We start from the raw sequence: 21,838 nt of genomic DNA, 5'->3' as shown, positions 1-21,838 counted from the left end.
CCCCTGTTTGCCCCTTGTAAAAATTCGCAGGGAACTAAAGAGGAAGAAAGAAGAGAGAGAAAGAGAGAGAAAGATCGAGGAGGGAACGTGCAGAGAAGGAAATGGCATGGGAAAAAAACAAAAAGAGATGAAGAAAGATGATGACAAGGATAAAATTGAGATTATGAAAAATTTAGTGGGCATATGAAACGGGACTAAATGTTTTCTTTAATAGATAGCCCATTTGTAATTTTTAGAACTACAGGGGGCATATATATTTAGTTTCTTCAAACCTTAGTGTTTACATAACTAAATAACTAATTAACCCTTTGTCATATTAAATGTTCAAATCTGTTAGTTCAACAAATAAAGCTAAGTTTGGGAGTGCTAATTCAAATAAACACTTATTTGTGTTTGGGAAATAAGTCTGAATAAGTACTCATACTTAAAAATAAGCACTTATTCATGAAACCCAAATTTTGATATTATTTTAAGCACTTATTCAGTAAGTGCTTATTTCCTTTTTAACCCATCTTGGTCCGTTACATCATTTTGAAAATACCTATACCACCCCTATTTGAAATAAGTGCTTTTTCACCAAACACTCATGAACGCTTATTAGGATATGCACTTATTTGTCAAATAAGCAATCTCATACATGGACTAAATATGTTTATCATCAATCTCTCTTAAAAGTATAGCCATCATGCAAGGTGCCAACTGGTTGGTTGGTAAGGTTTCTGGCTGGTTGCAGCAGAGACTTGGGATCGAATTATGGGATTTATGGGAATGGGCTACCCCCCCGAAGGGGGAAAGGTTTGGTTGTCTAGCCTAACCTGTACTGTATGCAGGGCTTTCCTAACAGTGCTGGAGGCATGACTGTGTGGACTAACGTCACGTGGGGAAACCTATGGAGAGCACAGGCTATCAAAATCTATTGGGTTTAAATTTGGTGGGTGAGAGAACACGTTGATCAATTTGGTGCTAATGAGAAACTGAAGACTGATTATACTGATGGTACGCATAGGCCATGTGCAATTGAGCATCCTCCCTATAACAATTTCTACTCGACCTTCAGTCAAAGCTTTTCTGAAGGAATGTCATTTTGCTAAGTCAGTAAGAATTCCCAAAGCTCATCCAAGGAACAATACCTCCATCTGATGAAGGGAGAGAAGAAAATGCAGACTGGGTACATATATATGGATCCAGGGCTATTTGCCTCTATATGCTGCTGAATAATACAGACCTCTCTTGATAATACTTATTTATCCACCCTGTAATCAACTTGACTTCTGATGCCCTCTGCTCAACCAGCCAATCTGGATCCTCATTAATTGAAGGACGCAAATCTATGTGATGTGCACCTGATAAACAAAGGAAAAGTTCATTTAATTAAAGAACAATTTGGCAATTGGATGCATTAAAAGGAAATTAGACCAGTATCTGGAAGCAATAAATTAGAAGCTACTCAAGCTAGAGTTTCAGTATTTTATAGAGTCATGGGCTGTCTAGTTACCCTTTATTTCCTTCCTAATGAGAAGCACCACGTTATACATAGTAGATGCCACTGAATTTCAGCTATTTCATAAAAGATAATGCAGGATTAAGGAAAAAAAATAATGGTACATTAACAACTTTTACCCTTCATGTGGCAGAGAAGGCCATGAATAACATGAAAAACATACCGGAAGCACTGAGATAAGCGTGCCTACTTCACATTCCCCACTACCCCAAAAATAATAAAACAACAAAAACAAAGCACTTAGCTAGAGGTACAATTATGAAGACCTTGAAATATACACCACTTAGAAAGCATGCCGATTCATGTACTACAATTCTACTGGACGACAGGTGAGGAGGGAAAAATTCTGAACAGGTATTCCACACAACAAAGGCTGCACAGCTGGTATTTCAATAAGATTTATTGGTCAAAACTCCAAACCATCAATTTGATGGTAAACAACTTAAACAAGTCTTATCTCAAAAAAGGTTATCAACAGTGACAATTTAGCTGCCAAGCAGAGTTCGGACCGTGCAACCTCTACTGGGGTCAAGCCATACATCATAGAATCACAGATAACAAAGTGTGGCTGCACTAGATCTAAACTAACTTGAAAATATTATGCCACTTCATGCTGCTATTAGCTCTAATCTGGGCATTGGTGAAAATCCCTTACCCAGAGTATTCTATACTCTCTTCTCAATTACCTCCTGTATGCTGATTGAAATTGAATAATCAACATGATGCAGAAAAGAGCATACTCAACTCAATTCAGCTTTAATTCCAACTATTTGAGGTCAGGCTGGTTGGCTACATGATACCTGTCCTGCCATGGTGCTCTATCAAGAGCCATGTTTTTGTCAAAACAAAAGAGCATGCAATGAGTTTTCTTTGTATCTTCATAAACTACCTCCAACAATGGAGATACTATAATATGGAAGATATTTACTGAGATATACTGCTGGTAATCAATTCATTCAGTAGACTTTGCTATGATGGGCCGCAACAATCCAGAAATTATAAGCGTACATTCTTAACTGTCTTAGAATTCTGGATTTCTTTAGCAAGTTTGTGGCTAAGCTACATCTTAGACACACATCAGTTAAATGGTTTGATAAATCAGAGAAAAAAAATAACAAGGCAATGTCTTTAATTTTCCTAAAATATCATAAGTTTCTGTTGACTTGACATTTTGAACTGGAATGGACATTTTTCACATCTCTGAAATTTCAGTTTATGTTTAGCCCTGAAACTATTAAAAGATGAAAAAAGATGAAATATCTTGGTTCATACAATACTGAAAGATTTCGAAACATGAGTAAGAAAGGCAAGGCTTTTAAAAGGCGGCGACTAGCCAGTCAGTAAAGATCTTTATTTTTTATTGTTATTATTATGTTATTTTAGGGAGGGGTTGTTTCATGCCAGACCTGGGCAGGTCAGGTTCGATGTAGGCCAACCCAAGGTACTTCTGGCCCAAGTACAGTGTGGATGGAGCCCAGCTGTGTTGATTGGTTGGGTTAGGTGATCAGGCTTGGATGGAGCCCAGCTGACAAGTTCAAGCAATAACAGAAAATAGGACTTCAATTGAGACTAATAAAACTTGAAAAGGTTGGAGAGGGCAAGTGATGTCACAAGTCAGGTTGCATGAGATTTCTCAAGGAACCAAATAAAGCCCATACAAAAATGAAATCCAGTTTTTTATTTTATTTATGACTAAAAGCTGAAGTCCAGTTGGGGTTTTCAGGTCCATGCCCAACCCCAACCAAGGTCATAAGGAGCAAGTCAACTCAACCTAAAACTCAAATTGGGTTTATCTCTCTGTGTTTTGTATTCCGCAAGCTGTTGGAAAGAAATTAGAGAAAATAGTGAGGGATTTCTTGTGGGAACCAGGGGAGAAGAAAAAAGATCATTTAGTGAGGTGGGAAGTAGTGACTAGAAGCAAGGAGCTTGGAGGTCTGGGATTAGGAAGATTGAAGGAAAGGAATGAGGCTCTACTAGGCAAATGGCTTTGGAGATTCCCGCGTGAGACAGACAGGCTTTGGCACAAAGTTGTGATCAGCATACATGGGCTCTCAGAGAACAGTTGGGATGCTGGAGTATTTAGCGGGGTATCCAGTGCCTCACCTTGGAAAGTGATTCACAAGCTTCTACCTTTGGTGCTCAATCATGCAAGGCTTGACCTCAATTCAGGAAACAAAATCAATTTTTGGGAAGATGTGCGGGTGGGTGAGTCCTCCTTAAGAACACTGTTCCCCGTGATTTTTGCCCTTTCCTCCCTCAAAGGCAAGCCGGTTGCTGAATTTTTAACCCCTTCCCCCTCTCTGTCTGGTATTGCTTGGAATTTGGGCCTTTGCAGAAATATGAGGGACTCTGAATTGGATTCCTTGTCTTCTCTCCAGCTACTTGATGAGGTGTTTCTGGATACTTCTAAGCAAGACACTAGGCTTTGGCTCTTCATCCATCTGGAGTCTTCAGTTGTGTTTCCTTCAAATCCTTGCTCCGAATGTACCTAGGGTACCCTTTCCAGTGAAAGAAGTTTGGTGTCGCCCTATTCCCTTAAAGTGGGTGCTTTCTCTTGGGAGGTCTACCATGGTGCAATCAACACCTGTGATCTGATGCAGAGGAAGAGACATGGCTGGTGTCTTTCACCTAATTGGTGTTGTTTGTGGAATCGAGTGGTGAGACTGCTTTTCATATTCTCATCTCCTGTCCTGTTGCTAACAGTGTTTGGATTTGGTTAGTCAATCTTTTTGGTTGCAGTTGGAATCCCCCGATGAATTTGGATAAGCTATTTGACTCCTCTACCTTCAGCTGGCCAAAAAAAAGAGGGAGCGCATTGTGGAGATGCACAAGGGCAGCAGTGCTTTGGGTGCTGTGAGAGGAAAGAAATTCAAGAATTTTTTAAGACGAGAGAAGAAGGAAGAGCTGGTAGATAGAATTATGATAATGGTGACCTCGCGGGTAAAATCTCTGGGACTGTTCTCAGATTTCAGTGGGGATGACATAATCAGGAATTGGAGAACAGGTTCTGAGGAATTGGGACCCCCCCAATTCAGGCTTTCTCAAATAAAATTTTGATGGAAGTAGTTTTGGTAACCCATGAAGGTTTGGAATTGGAGTGTGTTAAGGAATGACAAGGGGATTGTAGTGGGGATGTACACGGGCCCTATTGGAGTGGGAGGTTCTACTACAGCTGAACTAAAGGCAGTGACCTATGGGAGACAAAAAGCAATGGAGATGGGGGTGAGGAAGCTAGTTGTAGAAAGTGATTCTAAGGTGGTTATAGGCTGGCTAAAGCAAAATGAAAAAAAAAAAAAAACCCTGGTTATTCAGAAACGAAATCAAGAAGGTTAAAAGCATATCCAAGCACATGCAACTGTCATTTCAATGGACTCCAAGAGCAGCAAATAGATTTGCAGACCAGTTAGCTAAACAAGGGGCTAATAGGGAATTTTGTTTCTGGGCTCAGTTGTAAGGCTGAAAAATCAAAGTTGTAATTTGATTTAATTTCTAATGGGGTACCCAAGGCTACCCATTTCCTGTAACTCTTATCTGATCTTAATGAATTCATTCTTTATTGATAAAAAATAAATAAAAAATTTGTTTGGATTGGCTCAACCCAAGTTGCAGGCAAGAACAAAACAGGTCTTCAGCGTTCTAAAAACCAACTGCTACCCACTTAGCCATCTCAACCCCCCTTCCCCCAAAGGAAATAGAAGAACGGTAGGTAAGGGTAATACTGGGATGAATATAAAACAAAATGAATATTACATATCAAAATATAATAAATAAAAAATATACAACAAGTTACTTCTCCAAAATAACCATAATATTGGATAATTTTGTTTAACCATTCCCTGAACAAACAAAAAAATCTGCTTGGATGAAACAACATAGGGGTTACCATTTCAAGCCCGACTTGGCCTAAAATATATAAATATATTTTATATATAATATTTTAAGTTATAGTATTTTAAGTATTAATATAAATTAATATCATCATCATCATCCATGCCTTATCCCAACTATATGGGGTTTGGCTACACGAATTCTATTTCACCAATCTATTCTATTTAAAGCCATATCCACTGTTAAACTATTAGTGCTTAAATCATTTCTTACTACTTCTACCCATGTCCATTTTGGTCTACCCCTAGCTCTTCTAGCCCCTTCCACTTGTAACAAATCACTTCTTTTAACTGGAGCTGTTGGTAGTCTTCTGTGCACATGACCAAACCATCTTAGTCTACTCTCTCTCATTTTATCACTTATTGGAGCTACCCCTAAGTTTCTAGGGATGACTTCATTCCTAATCCTATCGTTTCTAGTTTTTTCACTCATCCATCTTAGCATTCTCATTTCTGCCACTCATTTTCCGAACATGTTGCTTCTTGACTGCCCACACTTGCTTCATAGAACACAGTTGGCCATACAACTGCTTTATAGAATTTTCCTTATAATGAAAGTGGTATTCTCCTATCAAACAAAAGTCCAGATACACTCCCTCCATTTTTCCCAACCTGCTCTAATTCTTTGGGTAACATCTTCCTCAATCTCTCCCTTGTTATGAATTATTGAACCAAGGTACTGAAAATGGTCACATTGAATTATCTCTTGGTCTTCAATCCTGAGTGTATCCTAATTTACACTCCTATTACTACTAAATTTACATGGCATATACTTTCCTGTTTCAAAAAGAATTACATGACATACTTTACCTGTTTCAAAAAGAATTACATGTCATATACTCTGTTTTAGTCCAACTTATTTTAAAACCTTTTGTTTCTAGGGCATTTGTCCATAAGCTTAATTTTTCATCTAATCCTTCATTAGTTTCACCAATTAAAACAATGTCATTTGCAAGCAACATGGACCATGGAACTTCTTCCTGAATATGTTTAGTCAGTTCATCTACGATCAAGGCAAATAGATAAAGGCTAAGTGCTAAACCTTGGTGAGGTTCCATTGTAACTGTAAAATCTGAAATCTCTACCACTGGTGTTCTAACATTGGTTGTTGCCCCCTTGCACATATCCTTAATTAGGTCTATATACCTATTTTGAACCCCTTTTATTTTCCAATACCCACCATATTATCTCTCTAGGAATTCTATCATAAGCCCTTTCTAGATCAATGAACACCACATGAAGATCTTTCTCTTTCTCTCTAAACTTTTCTATCAATCGTCTCAAAAGAAATATAGCTTTCGTGGTTGATCCCCTTGGCATAAATTGGTTCTCTGATACACCTCTTTCAAGTCGTAATCTTTGTTCAATTAGTCTCTCCCAAAGTTTTAAAGTGTAGCTCATGAGTTTAATCCATCAATAGTTAATACAACTTTGTCTATCACCTTTGTTCTTAAATATAGGCACTATGCTACTATTTCTCCAATCAACAAGCATCCTCGTTTCTTTTACTATCTTATTAAATAGCTTAGTTAGCCATAAAGCACATACCTCTCCCATACCTTTCCACACTGCTATTGGAATCTCATCAAGTCCTAACACCTTTCCCTTTTTTTTTTTTTTTGATCAATAGCACTTTCATTAAATCATCAATAGAAGATTTACAAGAGGAAGACAAACACACTTATCTTCCAAGAGCAACAAAGAACCTCAAGAAAAGGAAAAAACGGAAAAAACACTAAAGTTACAGCTTAGCCCAAAACAGTGAATCCCTTTCTACCCCTTGTTTAGCTAAACCGTCAGCTAGGGAATTAGCCGATCTTTTAACCCAACATATCTTAACTTCCATCTCCCGCACCAGCCACTTGAATTTCCTCCTCTCATTGTTGTACTTCCATAAGCCATTGTTATCTTTAATCAGCCACCCTATCACCACCTCTGAATCCCCTTCAATTATGAGTTTCATGATGTTCAACTCCTTAGCTTTCTGGACTCCTTCCATAACTGCAAAGATCTCAACTCTAAGGGAGTCACCCACTCCAATTGGGCCTAAGAACATGGCAGAAATGACCCCATTATCATCCCTAAAAACACCCCCAATCCCCATTTGTCCCGGATTTCCCCTACTACACCCATCAAAGTTTAATTTCAAGAATCCACCAGGTGGAGGGGTCCAAGACACACTCATTACTGACTTGGTCTGTATGCAATTTGCAAATTCACCCCACTTCCTCAACATGTCATCCACAGTGTAATCTGTGAATAGCTCCAAAGATTTCAGCCACTGTACAACCCTAATATGTATGATAGCCCTCAAATCTGCTGCTCCTCTCTCAGCTTCTGAGAATATCCTGGAGTTTCTTTCTTCCCAAAGTGTCCAACATACTGCAGCCCTTAATCCTCTCCACATAGTCCTTCCCCTTTTTATCCGCCACCTGAAAAAAGAAGGGGAAAAAAGGCCCTGCAAGTCTGATGGAGGATTTCAGCTACATCCAAATAGGGAGAAAGCCCAATCCCAAATTGACCTCGCAAAATGGCAAGACACCAGTAGGTGAAAACCAGTCTCCCCATCCGTTTTACAAAGAACACACCAATGAAGTGACAAGCAAGTATTGGGTCTCTTCTTTTGGAGTAGATCACCAGTGTTGATTCTTTCCAGATAGGCTTCCCAACAAAAACTACCAACCCTATGAGGTATTGCTCTGCACCAAACCTCATCAACAGGGAAAGGGGGGAAAGTAGGACTGGTGGACTGACTTAAGACTTTGAAGAAAGAAACACAAGAAAAGATGCCATTGGGGGTAGGTGTCCAAATTCTAGAATCCACCCTAGTGGGGTCTAAGACAACGCTATCAAGAATTGCAACAAGGCTCGAAATACTATCGAAGTCTAAGTCCCTCAAATCCCTTCTTAGACCCAAGTTTCACCCAATCTCAGAAGTGGAAGAGGACGGGGTGGTGAGAGATGAGATTGACTCATTTTTCAAATCATAAAGAGCATACAAAGAAGGAAATTGATCCTTTAGAGGGGCACTCCCCACCCAGGTTTGTTCCCAAAATTTTATGGAGTTACCGGAATTCAAATCATACCTGATATTAGGGGAGAAAACTGGTTGCAGGTCATGAATGGCTTTCCAAGGAGAATTGCTTGTGATCCTAGCTCTGATTCCAGCGTCCCATCCATTGTGCTCTAGCCCATGTATACTTGCCACTATTCTAGCCCATAGCTTTTCCTTCTCCATAAGGAACCTCCACAACCACTTTCTCAAAAGAGTCATATTCCTTCTCCTAATACTCCCAAGCCCCAAACCACCACAAGTCTTACTCCTACACACTATCTCCTAGCTAACTCTATGGTCCCTCTTCTCCTCTCCCGGCTCCCACAGGAAATCTCTCATTAACTTCTCCAATCTGTTAGAAACCTTCACTGGGATTTTAAACACCGACAGGAAAAAGATGGGTAAGTTAGCAAGCATGACCTTAATTAGTGTAATTCTGTTATGTGCCTTAGGAGAACTCACCCCTAAAAGCTAGTTGTTAGAGGGAGGGAACCAAGCACATATATACCCCACAACGGTATCCTATTCTACCGATGTGGGATACCTCACATTAGCATCCCATACTACTAACATGGGACAAATGGATCGTAACATCCTACCACGCTTCTGTAGTCCCGACGCCCACACAGGCTGGCTTTGCACTAGTCCACCTAGTCCTGGTCAAACATTGCAATACCAACGTCACCACCTGCGCCGCACGATTGCAACTGTGAGGCATAGTGTAGGCTCTGATACCATTTGTTATGTGCCTTAGGAGAACTCACCCCTAAAAGCTAGCTGTTAGAGGGAGGGAACCAAGCACATATATACCCCACAACAGTATCCTATTCTATCGATGTGGGATACCTCACATTAGCATCCCATACTACTAACATGGGACAAATGGATAGTAACAAATTCTCCCACCAAGAGAGAGGTAGTTCTTTTTCCAGGATACCAATCTTTTTTTAAACCTTTCCACCACCGGGTTCCAAAATCTCTCTCTCATAGGGTTATCACCTAATGGCAACCCTAAGTAGTTCAAAGGCTACCCCGAGACTTCACACCCCAGCACTTCAGCACTCTCCCTGATCTCTCCCTCCTCCAAATTCACCCCCACTACACAGCTTTTCCCAAGGTTAACCTTTAAGTTGGACATTTGCTCAAACAGTTGTATCACCGACTTCAAGCTCCTGATAAAGCTCACATTACCGCCTTCACAAAACATAATCGTGTCATCAGCAAACTGTAAGTGAGTGAGGGGGATTCCCACCCTCCCAACTCTCCAGCCTCTAATGAGCCCCCTAGAATCGGCTCTGTGAATCAATTTCCCCAATACCTCCGCAATTAGAATGAACAAAAAAGGAGAAAGGGGGTCTCCTTGTCTTATACCCCTACTGGATGGAAAGAAATCTACCATTGTCCCATTCACTAGCACTGAATAATGACAATTCCGGACACAACCCATGATCCATTTACACCATCTAGCCCCAAACCCAAATTTAGTCAAAACTTTCCTCAAGAAATCCCAGTCCACCAAGTCATAAGCCTTTTCCAAGTCCAACTTACAGACCACTCCCTTCTTCTTATCCCTCTTAAAGTTCTCCACACTCTCATTAGCAATTAAAATCTGATCAGTAATTTGTCTTCCACTCACAAAAGCTCCTTGATAATGTGCAATAATATTTGACAATACCTCCTTCGGCCTCAAAGACAACACTTTTGCAATGATCTTATACAAGCTATTAACCAAGCTAATTGGCCTAAAATCCTTCGGGTGGGATGCATCTTTCTTTTTTGGAATTAAGGCTATAAATGTAGAGTTCACACCCGAATTGGCAATTCCTCTCCTGAAAAACTCCTCAAATACCCGCAAAAGATCATCTTTCAAAATATCCCAATAGTCCTGATAAAAAGCCATTGTGAACCCATCCGACCCTGGAGCTTCTGTTCTATCCATAGAAAACACAGCCTCCTTGATCTCTTCCAAATTAAAGCTTCTTTCCAACCTTCTCCTATGCTCCACCCCTACATCTGGCCAATCAAATCCTTCTACCCACACTCTTCTACTCACAGGCCTTCTTAGAATAGATTTGAAGTGCTCCACACAGGCCCCGGCTATCTCCTCTTGTTGTATTAACTCAACTCCATCTACTACCAATTTGGAGATAAAGCTCTTCCTTCTCCTGCCATCTGCTAGAGAGTGGAAATACCTACTGTTTCTGTCTCCCTCTTGCAACCATTTACACTGAGATTTTTGCCTCCAGCTAATTTCCTCCTTGTACAGGCAGTCCTCTAACTGTCTTCTCAAATCTCTCCTGAGTTCATTGTCTTCCTCTCCAAATTCTCCCCTTTCTTCTTTAGAGTCAAGGCTTTCAATTTTATCCATCAGATCTCCCTTTCTTTCTTCTATCCTCCCAAACTCTACCAAATTCCACTCCTTGATTTTTGCTTTCAAGAATTGTAATTTCTTATGGAATCTCATCCCCTCCCATTCCACCAAAGGGTTCGCTCATACCACCACTCCCTCACTTTGTTAGTAAACCCTAGATGAAGTAACCACATATTTTCAAATCTAAAGGGGGTAGGACCTCCACACCTTCTTTCCTCCTTACATAACACTATGGGCCAATGATCCGAGGTCACCCTTGGGAGAGCTCTAGAAGCCAAGGTTCCCCAATGTTCTTTCCAATCCAAAAAGAATAGGAATCTATCCAGCTTAGAGCAAATAGGTCTAGATTGGAGATTTGACCATGTAAATGTCTTATGGGCTAGGGGAATCTCTTTAAGCTCAAAGGCATCCCACAAAACTGTTAAACTTCCTCATGCTTTTTGTCACCCTCTAATTAACCTTATTGGATTCCTCCGAGAATCTAATCACATTGAAATCCCCACCCATGCACCAGGGCCCATCCCACAACCCTCTAACATCAGCCAATTCCTCCCACAACTCCTTTCTCTCTCTGTAGTCATTTGGTCCGTATACATTTGTGAGCACCCACATATAATCATCCTCTTGCTGCTTAAACTTCATGGAAACCGAGTACTTTCCGACCAACACGTCCAAACCTTCAACCACATCCCTCTTCCACATTGTTACAATCCCCCCAGAAGCACCCCATGAGGGAGCAGCTACCCAGCTAATCCCCTTGGCTTTCCATACACTCCTTGCCCATTTGTTATTAAACTCCATTCTCTTAGACTCTTGCAACAGCACAATGTCTGGGTCATACCTCCTTATTACCTCTTTTATTGTCGCTCTCTTCCTTGCACTCCCAATTCCCCTCACATTCCAACTAAGAATCTTCATTCCACTTCTTTTTTAAACCCCTTTCCACCTACCCACTACTTTCCCCCTTTCCTTCTATCTCCTTTTACACCGAGCTTCGTGTCTCCTTCTACATCTCTCTTCAGTCTTTCTACTTCACTCAATTTCTTCTTCTTTGTTCTGATCTCCTTCTTCCTCTTCTGTAAGCTTTCTTTCAACACATTCAAATCTTCCAACCTACAACCCAACTTCCCTACAAATTCTGCTATCATGTCTTTTCTCACCAAGTCCTCCACCCCTACCCTTCCTACAAAATCCCCCCCCCCATCTATGTCCACCTGCCCTTTCATCCTCTCCTCTGGTCCCACCTCTGTTCTTTCCTCTCCATCCATCCTCCCTCTCCTGTTACCTCCCTCCTTCCCTGTTCTCTCCCCGTAATCCTCTCCATCTCTACCCTCATTCCCTTCTCTCCTCTCCACTAACCCCTCCCCTCTTCCTTCCTCCCCTTCTCTCCTCCAAATCAACTTTCCTTCCACTTCCTTAAACACTCTTTCAATGATTTCCCACACTTTTTCACTCCTATACCTTCCTTCCTGCACCTTCCCCTCTCCCCCTCCTCGGAGAGCCCGCCTACTAGCTCGGTTGCATATTCATGGGATACAAGACAAGGAACAGAAACGGAATCTGGAACCAAAGACACAGGAGACACATTAGTAGCACAAACTGAATTCACTTGGTTACCTGGGACTGATGGACATGCTAGAAAAGAACTGCTCCAAGCCTCCCTCTCTTGTTCCAAAGGTTGGTAAACATTTATCTCCCTGAGTTGATTGGAAAGTACTTCTGTCCTTTGGTCATCCTAGTGATCTTTCCACTCTACCCCTGGTTCACCCCTAGATGGTGTGTTCCTGCTCTGCTTCTGGTTCTCCCGATTTGCCCCTTTTGATATTCCTTGCACACTCTGTAGTCTTGGGAATGAGTTAAACCGATTACAATCTTCACCCTGAAATAAGCTTGCAATATTCCACCCATCCATGTCACCTCCAACACAACTACCTTCGTCATTTACACTGCCCACGCTAGTACCATCAACAGAAAAGTCCTCCGATTCTTCATCTTCTTCACTGCACTGCACCTAACCTTCATCCTTCTCTTCCCTCTCTTCAGTTCTTTCCCTAGCGTATCTTGGATTCGACCTCCACAAAGGTATGTATTATTTTTAACACCGTTAGTATTGCTAGCTTCTCTTCCATTAACACCCTCTCCCGGTTGTACATTTAATAATTTTTCAAAATAGTTTTTCCATCTTTGTTTGATTTCCTCATTTTTTACCAAGACTCTTTGATCTTCATCTTTAATGCATCTAACATGGTTTAAATTTCTGCCTTTCCTTTCTCTCATCTTTGCTAGTTTATGCATTCCTTTATATTCCTCTTTAGTGACTGATTTATGGTAAACTAATTATTAATTTAATATAAAATAAAACATGATAATATTTAATATCCTAGGCCTATAAGCCTAGTATGGGTTGTGTTGGGCCCAGGCCTGGACTATACTATGCCCCTTTTATAAGTGCGAAGACCATTCCTACCCAGCCCATGATCACCCCTAGAATAGGTGCCTAGAATCAGAATCAGAATGGCCTATTTCATTTCCAACCATTTATTTTGTTGGAATGGCCATTCTATCCTTCTAGGCTCCCCCCGAGGGAATGGGATTCCCATTCCACATTTTGTCACAAAGTAAAGAACTCGGGACAAAAATCCCCCAAACCTGAATATTAATAAAATATTAGTAAAATAATAATAAAATGTTAATAAATTAATAATAAAAAACATAGATAATAATAATAAAGTATAAATAAAATATTAATACAATATAATTAAAGTAATAATAAACTAATAATAATACAATATTAACAAAAAAATCATGAAATAATAAAGTTTTAATTAATAAAATATAAAATCATTAATAAATATAATACAAATATTACTAAAGTTTTAATTAAGTACAAATAAAATATTAATATAATATAATTACGTAATAATAAAATACTAACATATTAATTATTAAATAATAATAAAACAAAAAATAATATAATATTAATAAACTAATAAGAAAATAATAAAATAGTAATAAAATATTCATATATTCATAAAGTATTAATAAAGTAATAATAAAATAATAAATAGACTAATACAAAATTGAAAATTTTCAGTTGATTCAGATTCCAACTCCAAATGAACCAAATAGGCGTCAGGAATAGGTGATTTTGATTCCGATTCCTAAGGATATCGATTCCAATCCTGTCCATAAACCAAATGGACCCTAGGTAAATTGGCTTCATTCATTACTCATTCCATACAAATGGCTATGATAAACTCACAAACCACATACAAGTAAGATAACAGATAAGGAAATTGTGTATAGGGTAATATATTGAAATTTGAAAACACCAATACATTCAGCTGGTTTAAGCATGGATTGGAGGATCTGAAGCTGATGCAAATTAATGGTTTGTTGTGTCATCACTTTTCTTTATAAAAGATATCATTTAGAAAGGATGTTAGAGATGTGAATAAGAGATGATTTAGCAACTGTTGAGCCAATTCTTGTGGAACATTACCTTCTTTTGTAACAAGAGCGGTGATAGTTTCAGACACATTCTGAAGAACGCTGAAAGAGATAATATCAACAGCTATCAATTGTTATATGAAGAATCTGTGAGAACATTTTATCAAGGCATTACATCTGGAATAAAGCTCACCCGCCACCACTCCAAGGATCCAATAGCCCATTTGAGAATATTATGTTACTTCCAAACGTCTTTAAGTCAGTCAATAAATTCTTGACAAGGAAACAAAGATGGATTAGAATGAGAAAGGGACATCCAATGCTTTCCATATCATGCATGCAGCATGCTAAAATGTTTCAGTGGAGAAGGGAACATTCCATCATTGTTTCCAACCAGTTCCTAATGGAAGCAACAAGCAAGAATAGACAAAAGTTTCATTGAAGACCATAAATGGTGCACCATGTGAAGATAGAATATAAATCTGATCATGGTAGTAAGACATGATTAGCGATGTATAATAGATCAAATCCACCCAATCAAATAAATAGTAAGTAGGAAGACAAGAAAGATAATAAAAGGAAAGAAGAAAGAAACAAGTTTTTTTTTCTTTTTTTTTTATAATAAGGAAACAAGTTGGATCTCCCAAATTATTGTATTTAGAAGGAAATAAAGATGGTAAAATTGATCTGATCAAGAAAGAAGCATATTGTTCAAAATATTCCTAGTGCTTCCTCTATAAACATTTCTTATCGTTTGCAGAACAATCCGAGGTTCAAAATATTGACACAATATGCCTGATATAGGGCGTATTATATATTGCACATTTAAGGCTCAAACTGTCTGGACAAACAAAGAACTATATGAATCAAATAGGAAATATCGAGATACTGTAATAGGTATGCTTCTCTTTGTCTCCCTTTTTGTCTTTAGCCATCTTCTCTTCTTTATATATGTCAATTATTTGCCATTTTAACTTTTATCTTTATTGTTATTATATGTTTTGATTAGATTGAGAATACTTTTTTTTAGTTATATGCACTTTCCTTTTTCTTTTGAATTATAGTGACTTAGGAATCATATCAAAGTAGTAAACCAATTACCTAATCACCAATTCCCTGTTGGTTCTTTTAGGAAAATTTATTTAAAAAATTATGATGGTAACAAAATATTGAAAAAAATATAATATTCTAAAATTTTAAATTTTGAATATATAGATCAATGAAATCTGAAATATTGTTGACATGTCGGAAAAATATCGGGGATATTTGGATAAAAAAGATTCTTGGAAGAATTCAAATCGCCACCTAGCAAATGGGGATATTTCGAGGATATATTGCCAAATACTGTTGATATTGCAAACCATGGAAAGAACTATAAGATAAATTTATCAATGATCTATCACACTCATTATTTTAACAATTTAATGTGTTTTATAAAGAGTTTTTAGTAGACTGGAAACTCAAACTTGTTTGATGTATTATTAGTAAATTTATTGTATGATATCTACATATTCTAGACTCTCAGTAATGTTGATTGCAATGCATCTCTTCATAAATTATTAGTGTGCATCACTTGTGTGTTTATACCTCATTCATAGTTATTTTAACCTTAGATTTAATGTTAGTGATGTATTTGTAGGATTTATAAGAGTTTCCCCAATGTATTTAAGTATTTCCATATATTTGTAGGATTTATAAGAGTTTCCCCAATGTATTTAAGTATTTCCATATATTTCCACTATATCCATGCATATCCAAAGCGAATCTGTATACGTATGACATATCCATGTCCAAGCTTCTTGATACAATATGCGACACCAATATTTTGAACCTTGGAACAACTCAAGCAGAAACGGACCTACTAGAGGATGACATGGCCACACATGAAAAGAACTGACTAGCCATCCCTCTAATCTCATCATTTCTACAAAGTATTTATAATTTACTGTCCATTGTAGGTAAGTCGGATCAAACCAACAACCTCATTGGTCATGAAAGTTATCATTTTCATTTTTTGACAAGAAAGGTTTTACTGTCCATTTTCATTTTCAATTTCAGCTTTGACCAAACTAAAATTGAACTTTGATATGGCAGTTCGTTGGGCAATCCAGGAAGAGCAGGCATAGGGGGTGTATTCAGAAACAACGGAGGAGAGGCAGTGGCCTTGTATTCAGGTCCAATTGGCTTTGGAGATTCAGTTCAGGCTGAAATATGGGTGTTCAGCTTCGGTCAGGGCAACGCCTGTTCGAACAGCCTTTACAGCCTTGCATTGGGAATATCTCCGTACTTATGTGCTTTATTTCATGGGGAGATATTCCCGATGCAAGGTTGCAAGAGGCTGTTGGCACGGTGTGAGGATGGGCTTGCCCTGACTGAAGCCGATCTCGAAATATGGTCTCTGCTACAAGGAATGAGACTTGCAGTACAACTTGAAATTAGGGAATTGGAAACTGAAGGAGGCTCACAATTAGTCACCGCTTGGACAAAGAAAATCAATTCCGCCCCTTGGAAATGCAGACAGGATTTCAAGGAAATTGATACCCTAGCAAAGAGGTCCAATTCTACTTTCAGCTGGGTAAGGACTGCTGTTGGGATGACAGATGTATTGGCAAAACAAGGCGTTGACAGGCCTCTTCCATTTTGGGCAGAGTTGTAATATGATGTAATTTGAGATGGGAAAATGCTTTAATGACTGTACTAAATTTATAAGTTATGAAAGCTTTTTACTGATAAAAAAAGGTTTTAAAGATAAGGATTGCTTACAAACATGCATACCATTAAAGTAAAATAGACACTAATATATTTATAGGTATTTTAGTCTGGTAAAGCATAATGTGTTCAGGATCTAGATTAAAAAAAAAAGACATTATAAAGACTAATGAAACATATAAACTAATTCATGTTTATTGATTGAAAGAAGCAAATAAATTTAGATACCCATTATTATCTTACATGTCCACCAAATTCAGTGGTTATCCATCGAGGCCTTGGCTTGATACCAAAATGCTTAAAGCACTCGTCTTGATAAGAAGAATAATTGAAATCGTATGCCGTAAACATGCTGGTGCTTTGGCTGCTTGACATTGGCATAACCATCTCCGTGCAAGCCTATATATTTCAAGGAAAACTCAATTAGATATAACAATACTTCCAGGAAAATTTTAACGCGAGTTATTTGGATATAATAAACGTCGAAAAGCTTTATAATCAATAAGATAAAGGAAGAGTAGACCTGCCAATCCCATCCATCGGCTCCCAAATCCTGATTACTATCCCCCAGGTCAAAGCAGTCAACTACTCCAGTATAATTGTAATAGACACTTACTCCTGCAAATATACGCTCTAAAGTACTAGTCCCATCAGGAAAACTGTCAATCTTTCTGCACACCTAGAAAGACAGACATAAATAAGTATATACACACATATATAAGCTTCTCAGTGAAGGTTAATTGTTTGACATTCTGTACCCCATATGAGGCTTTGGTTGAGTCTCAGTTTATATACCAGATATAAATAACAAGTTTTAATGAGAAAAGATCTTATGATTAAAATGATAAATACAAATAATTCAGTTCTACATAATGGATATCCAGAGGCTTAATAGGCACTCAAAGAAAGGTGCTAAACCACCAACATGTGATGTCAAAAAACCTATCTACCCAAGATGACATAAAGACTCTGATACAGGAAATGTGGAAATACTTCCTTGTTTCTCAAATATTTATGTATACTTCATGGTGTAAACCTTTTTAAAACATTAAAATGGTATGGTTAAGAAATCACATAATAAGAATGTATATACTATAGAAATTTAATTGAATTTGACATGATATGCATATTGAGAAGTGAAATCTAACTTAAAAAATTAGAAATGAAAGAAACTTTTAAGCATATTAAATGGGATACCACACACAAACATGCTCAGGATCTTAGGAAATCTTGAGTTGTATCCCAGTTTCTCATATCCATGTCCATGTCTGTATCCTTGTTTGAGCAACACAGAGCCAACTACATAGAACAGCTGCAAAAATCCTGTTCCGGCATTCCACTCTAGCATGCACTTGGAAAATAGGATCGCTTTTTTTTTACCATTAACAATTATCAGAGGCATATTATTGATTGAAGCAAGAGAAATCATGACCCCTAAAGGTTCTTTCTGTCTTGTAGCTTCTGATCTTGTTACCCTTATGGCTTTTCTTGTAATCCTTTTTATATGAATGAAATTCATTCTGTTATTTATCAAAAAAGTCATGACCCCTAAAGTCCAAGAGATCAAATTATATTGAACTAGTACAACAGCTCATAGCTTCCATGTCAAAAACAGTTTACACAGAAGCCCTTTACACATACAGCCTGTCTTGTGCCGCCATTCCAAATTAGACATTACAACTGCAGCTCTTGCCAAAGCATCAGGTACGCTTTTGGCTGAGGAAGAACTAAAATCAGACATTACTACCATGACCTCACTGCTAGGTTCCAATTCTCAGATCTAATAATATTCATGCATTTAAAAGGGGAAAAAGGAGTACAATGCCTTTCATAGAAAGATAAATTCCCTTGGAAAACAAGAAAATAAAATCACAAAATACCCGAGCATCTAGAATATTATTTAATTGGTATTATCTCTTAGGATATTTTTTGAAGATATTCTTCTTCTAGTTTCTTCCACCCTAGGCCTGCCAATCTGCCATAATGAACTTGACCACCTTAGGTTTGTAGGTAAAATGAATTGGGCTGCAAGTCATGGTCCAAGAATATTGAGCTTGTAAACAAAGAACCTACTGTAGTTAATGGGCACAAGAGCATTAACAAAGCCATCTAGGATGAACCTATATCCACGTGAGTATGGCCTATTAGTGCTGCATTGGTTTCTCTTTTGAACATTTGCAGAATCAATTGGAAGATTTAATATAATTCTGGTTTTGATGGCCAAAGAGGTATACTTGCATAATTCATGGTTTTAACTCATCGACCATGTAAGGATTCTCTATCTAGGTAAGCCTTCCAATTTTACCACATAGAGAAATGCAATATATATGCATACACCATTTATCAAAAAATAAAAAGAAAGAAACAAAAAACCGTCATGTTATTTAGCACAACCTCTACTGATAATGGTGAGCCTCAACACACCGTATATGTTTTTGTCCCAACAAACTCAGCAGACTACTGTGTATTATACACAGTTAATACACAGTTAAGTGGCTTTCAGGGTATAGTACTTTCACAATTTTGTGAAAAGAAAAAAGACAGAGATAAGACCAAGAAACTACATACCATAGCAGCTATCCAACATTGGCCAAGAGATTATTTCAATTATGTTGTAAATTGTATCTTACCTCTTTTATTGGATTTCCTGGCAAAGGCATCATAAAATCAGAAGGATATGGGTAATCCACCATTGCCAAATAACTATAAGCAGATTCCAACCAATCTTCAAGATCTTGTGTGCTTCTCAGGTTCCTTCCATTCATGATGTATGATAAATTAAGTTTCGAAAATATGATTAAAAAGGGAAAAAATATTCAATATATTCAAAACGAAAGCATCAACATAATACCATATTGCTAAAACATATTGGGGCCTAGATATTGAATCCAGACAATGCATCCTATCCTTACCGGCAAAGGTGGAATTCCTTGGTCAGGCGAAGCAAGCCTTCTTCTGTTTGCCCCTCAGCTTCTATTGCATCCCATGACTTTTTTATGGTGTTAAAGCAGCTGACACTTTCACGCTGCATACATAAGAGGATAAAAATCTGCAACTCAAAGTGTACAAAGACATATATTTATAAAGGTGCCAGTGAGTTATAAGAGACAGACCCTGAAATCATTGGAGACAATGTCGTAAAATGTTTCTGGTGGCACAATATTTTCAAATTGCAGAATGGGCGCTGAGGAAGCGAGTGCCCCGATAGCAATATGTGGATACTTGAGCCTCATCCATGCTGCCAACACTGTTTTGGTAATAAAAAGAAAGATTATTTATAACTAGTAAAGCTCACAATCTCAACTAACAAGAAATAACAAAACAAATCAGAGAGAGCTAACTTCCGCCGTAAGATCCACCGAATAAAACAACCGGGCAAGCCTCAGCAGACATATTCCGCTTCAGGTCAGTAATCAAAGCTGCGAAGTCTGCAAGAGCTTGTTCAGCAGTGAGATACGACAAAGAAGCAGCATTCTTATACGCTGAATCTCTACTTCCAAAGGGCATAGACTTGCCATAGTACCGGTGCTGCCGTGTAACCACGAAAATTAAACAAAAAAAAAACCAAAAAACTCAACTCTAAGCTTAAATTCAGTAAAGTTACTTCTACAATACAAACAAAGGGCAAATTAGAGCTGGCGAGATGGAGTGGTGACCTCAGGGAAGACAACCATGGCGTTGAATAGAGGAGCAATCTCCCAAACAAAGCCAGTATTAACGGCGAACCATTCGATGTCGCCTTCATTACCGCAATAGAGGAAAATGGGGGCCATCCTATTGGGGCCGAGCCAGTGGTCAGTGTTGATGAGGTACCTCTGCTGAAATGTTGGAAGCCTGGAGAAGCTGAAGTGATCGAGGACTTGTGTGAAATATCGGGTTTCATATTGGATTTTGAGCGACTTGTGTGTTTGTAAGTTGTTAAGGTCTGCATTTGCTGCAAATCCCCCGAAGAAACGAGGAGCAAATCTGAAGGAGCCAAGCTTTGATACTTCAGCTGTGATTAAAGGGGGAAACGATGAGAACAAGACGAAGAGGAAGGAGAGTAATAGGTTCGCGGTGCTTGTTTTTCCCATCTGTTTGGACTTTGGAGTTAAGAGGCACGTTGACGATGGATCAGTCTAGGCTCTAGACTCTAATAAGGTGAATTGTTGCGAGTTCGGAATAATAAAAATCTAAAACCATCTATCTTGATTATTTTTTTCCAAAAAGAAAAACAGCCAGCCCTTCATTAAGTTAAACCAAACAGCTAGTGTATGAGGTTATAGTTTCTGTTTATATGTACAAACTGTAATTGTTCAAAACTAGATAAAAGTCTTGATAATTGTGTTGAATGTAACCAGTATATCCATCTCTTTGGTTGACTTTTATTCAGTCTATCACCTGTGATGAATCGCTATATATGATGATCTTGAATATCTCGAGTTGGCTGGATGCTTTAAGCCCTTGAATTAGGGCCCATAGTTCTGCATCATAACTGTCGATTGCCTAACACGATTCTCCTTCAGCAAGAACTGTGCCTCTGCCTATGCATGGATGATGAAAGGTGTTCCTTCTCTCGTTGTAGGGGAGGTAGTCCTTATATTTTTGAAACACTAGTCTTAAGAGCATTGATACTTCCACACTCGAGAAATAATGTCCTTTGGGTTGGTGTTCTTATGGTAAAAAATGAGGTCATTTCTGGCTCTCCATATGAGATATAGTAAAGTGCAACCCTTCCCCACTAGATGTATGGCCTCTTGTGGCGATAAGTTCTTTTTTAATTTTTCCCACCACTTTATGATAGAGACATAAACTTCCTCTTCCTCTTTGATGTCATTCAGATTCAGCCCTACCTAAGCTTCACACCAAACTACTCTTGTGAAAGG

The 21,838-nt window shown here is 38.3% G+C and overlaps 1 protein-coding gene across 2 annotated transcripts; it reads right to left on the bottom strand.

Annotated features, from left to right (window-relative positions):
• Nucleotides 1-956: 956 nt before the first annotated feature.
• Nucleotides 957-21,597, bottom strand: LOC148850010 (Serine carboxypeptidase S28 family protein). 2 transcript variants are annotated; one of them, XM_088944977.1, is made up of 10 exons: nucleotides 20,630-21,597; nucleotides 20,315-20,501; nucleotides 20,087-20,220; nucleotides 19,886-19,998; nucleotides 19,604-19,727; nucleotides 17,497-17,652; nucleotides 17,217-17,372; nucleotides 14,458-14,537; nucleotides 14,317-14,366; nucleotides 957-1,343 (listed from the first exon to the last, which is right to left on the bottom strand). In XM_088944977.1, the coding sequence occupies exons 1-10, from the start codon at nucleotides 21,044-21,046 to the stop codon at nucleotides 1,201-1,203; spliced, it is 1,560 nt and encodes a 519-aa protein (XP_088801103.1). In that variant the 5' UTR covers nucleotides 21,047-21,597; the 3' UTR covers nucleotides 957-1,200. The 2 variants fall into 2 exon arrangements, with proteins under 2 accessions (XP_088801103.1, XP_088801104.1); XM_088944978.1 differs by lacking the exons at nucleotides 14,317-14,366; nucleotides 14,458-14,537.
• Between the last annotated feature and the right edge of the window lie 241 nt (nucleotides 21,598-21,838).

The sequence above is a fragment of the Nelumbo lutea genome, chromosome 5 (genome assembly GCF_056320005.1).
Source record: "Nelumbo lutea isolate HS-2025 chromosome 5, American lotus-T2T, whole genome shotgun sequence".
In the NCBI taxonomy this organism is placed as follows: Eukaryota; Viridiplantae; Streptophyta; class Magnoliopsida; order Proteales; family Nelumbonaceae; genus Nelumbo; species Nelumbo lutea.
The sequence above is the reverse complement of the archived record's forward strand: the minus strand, read 5'-3'. Positions and strand labels throughout refer to the sequence as shown.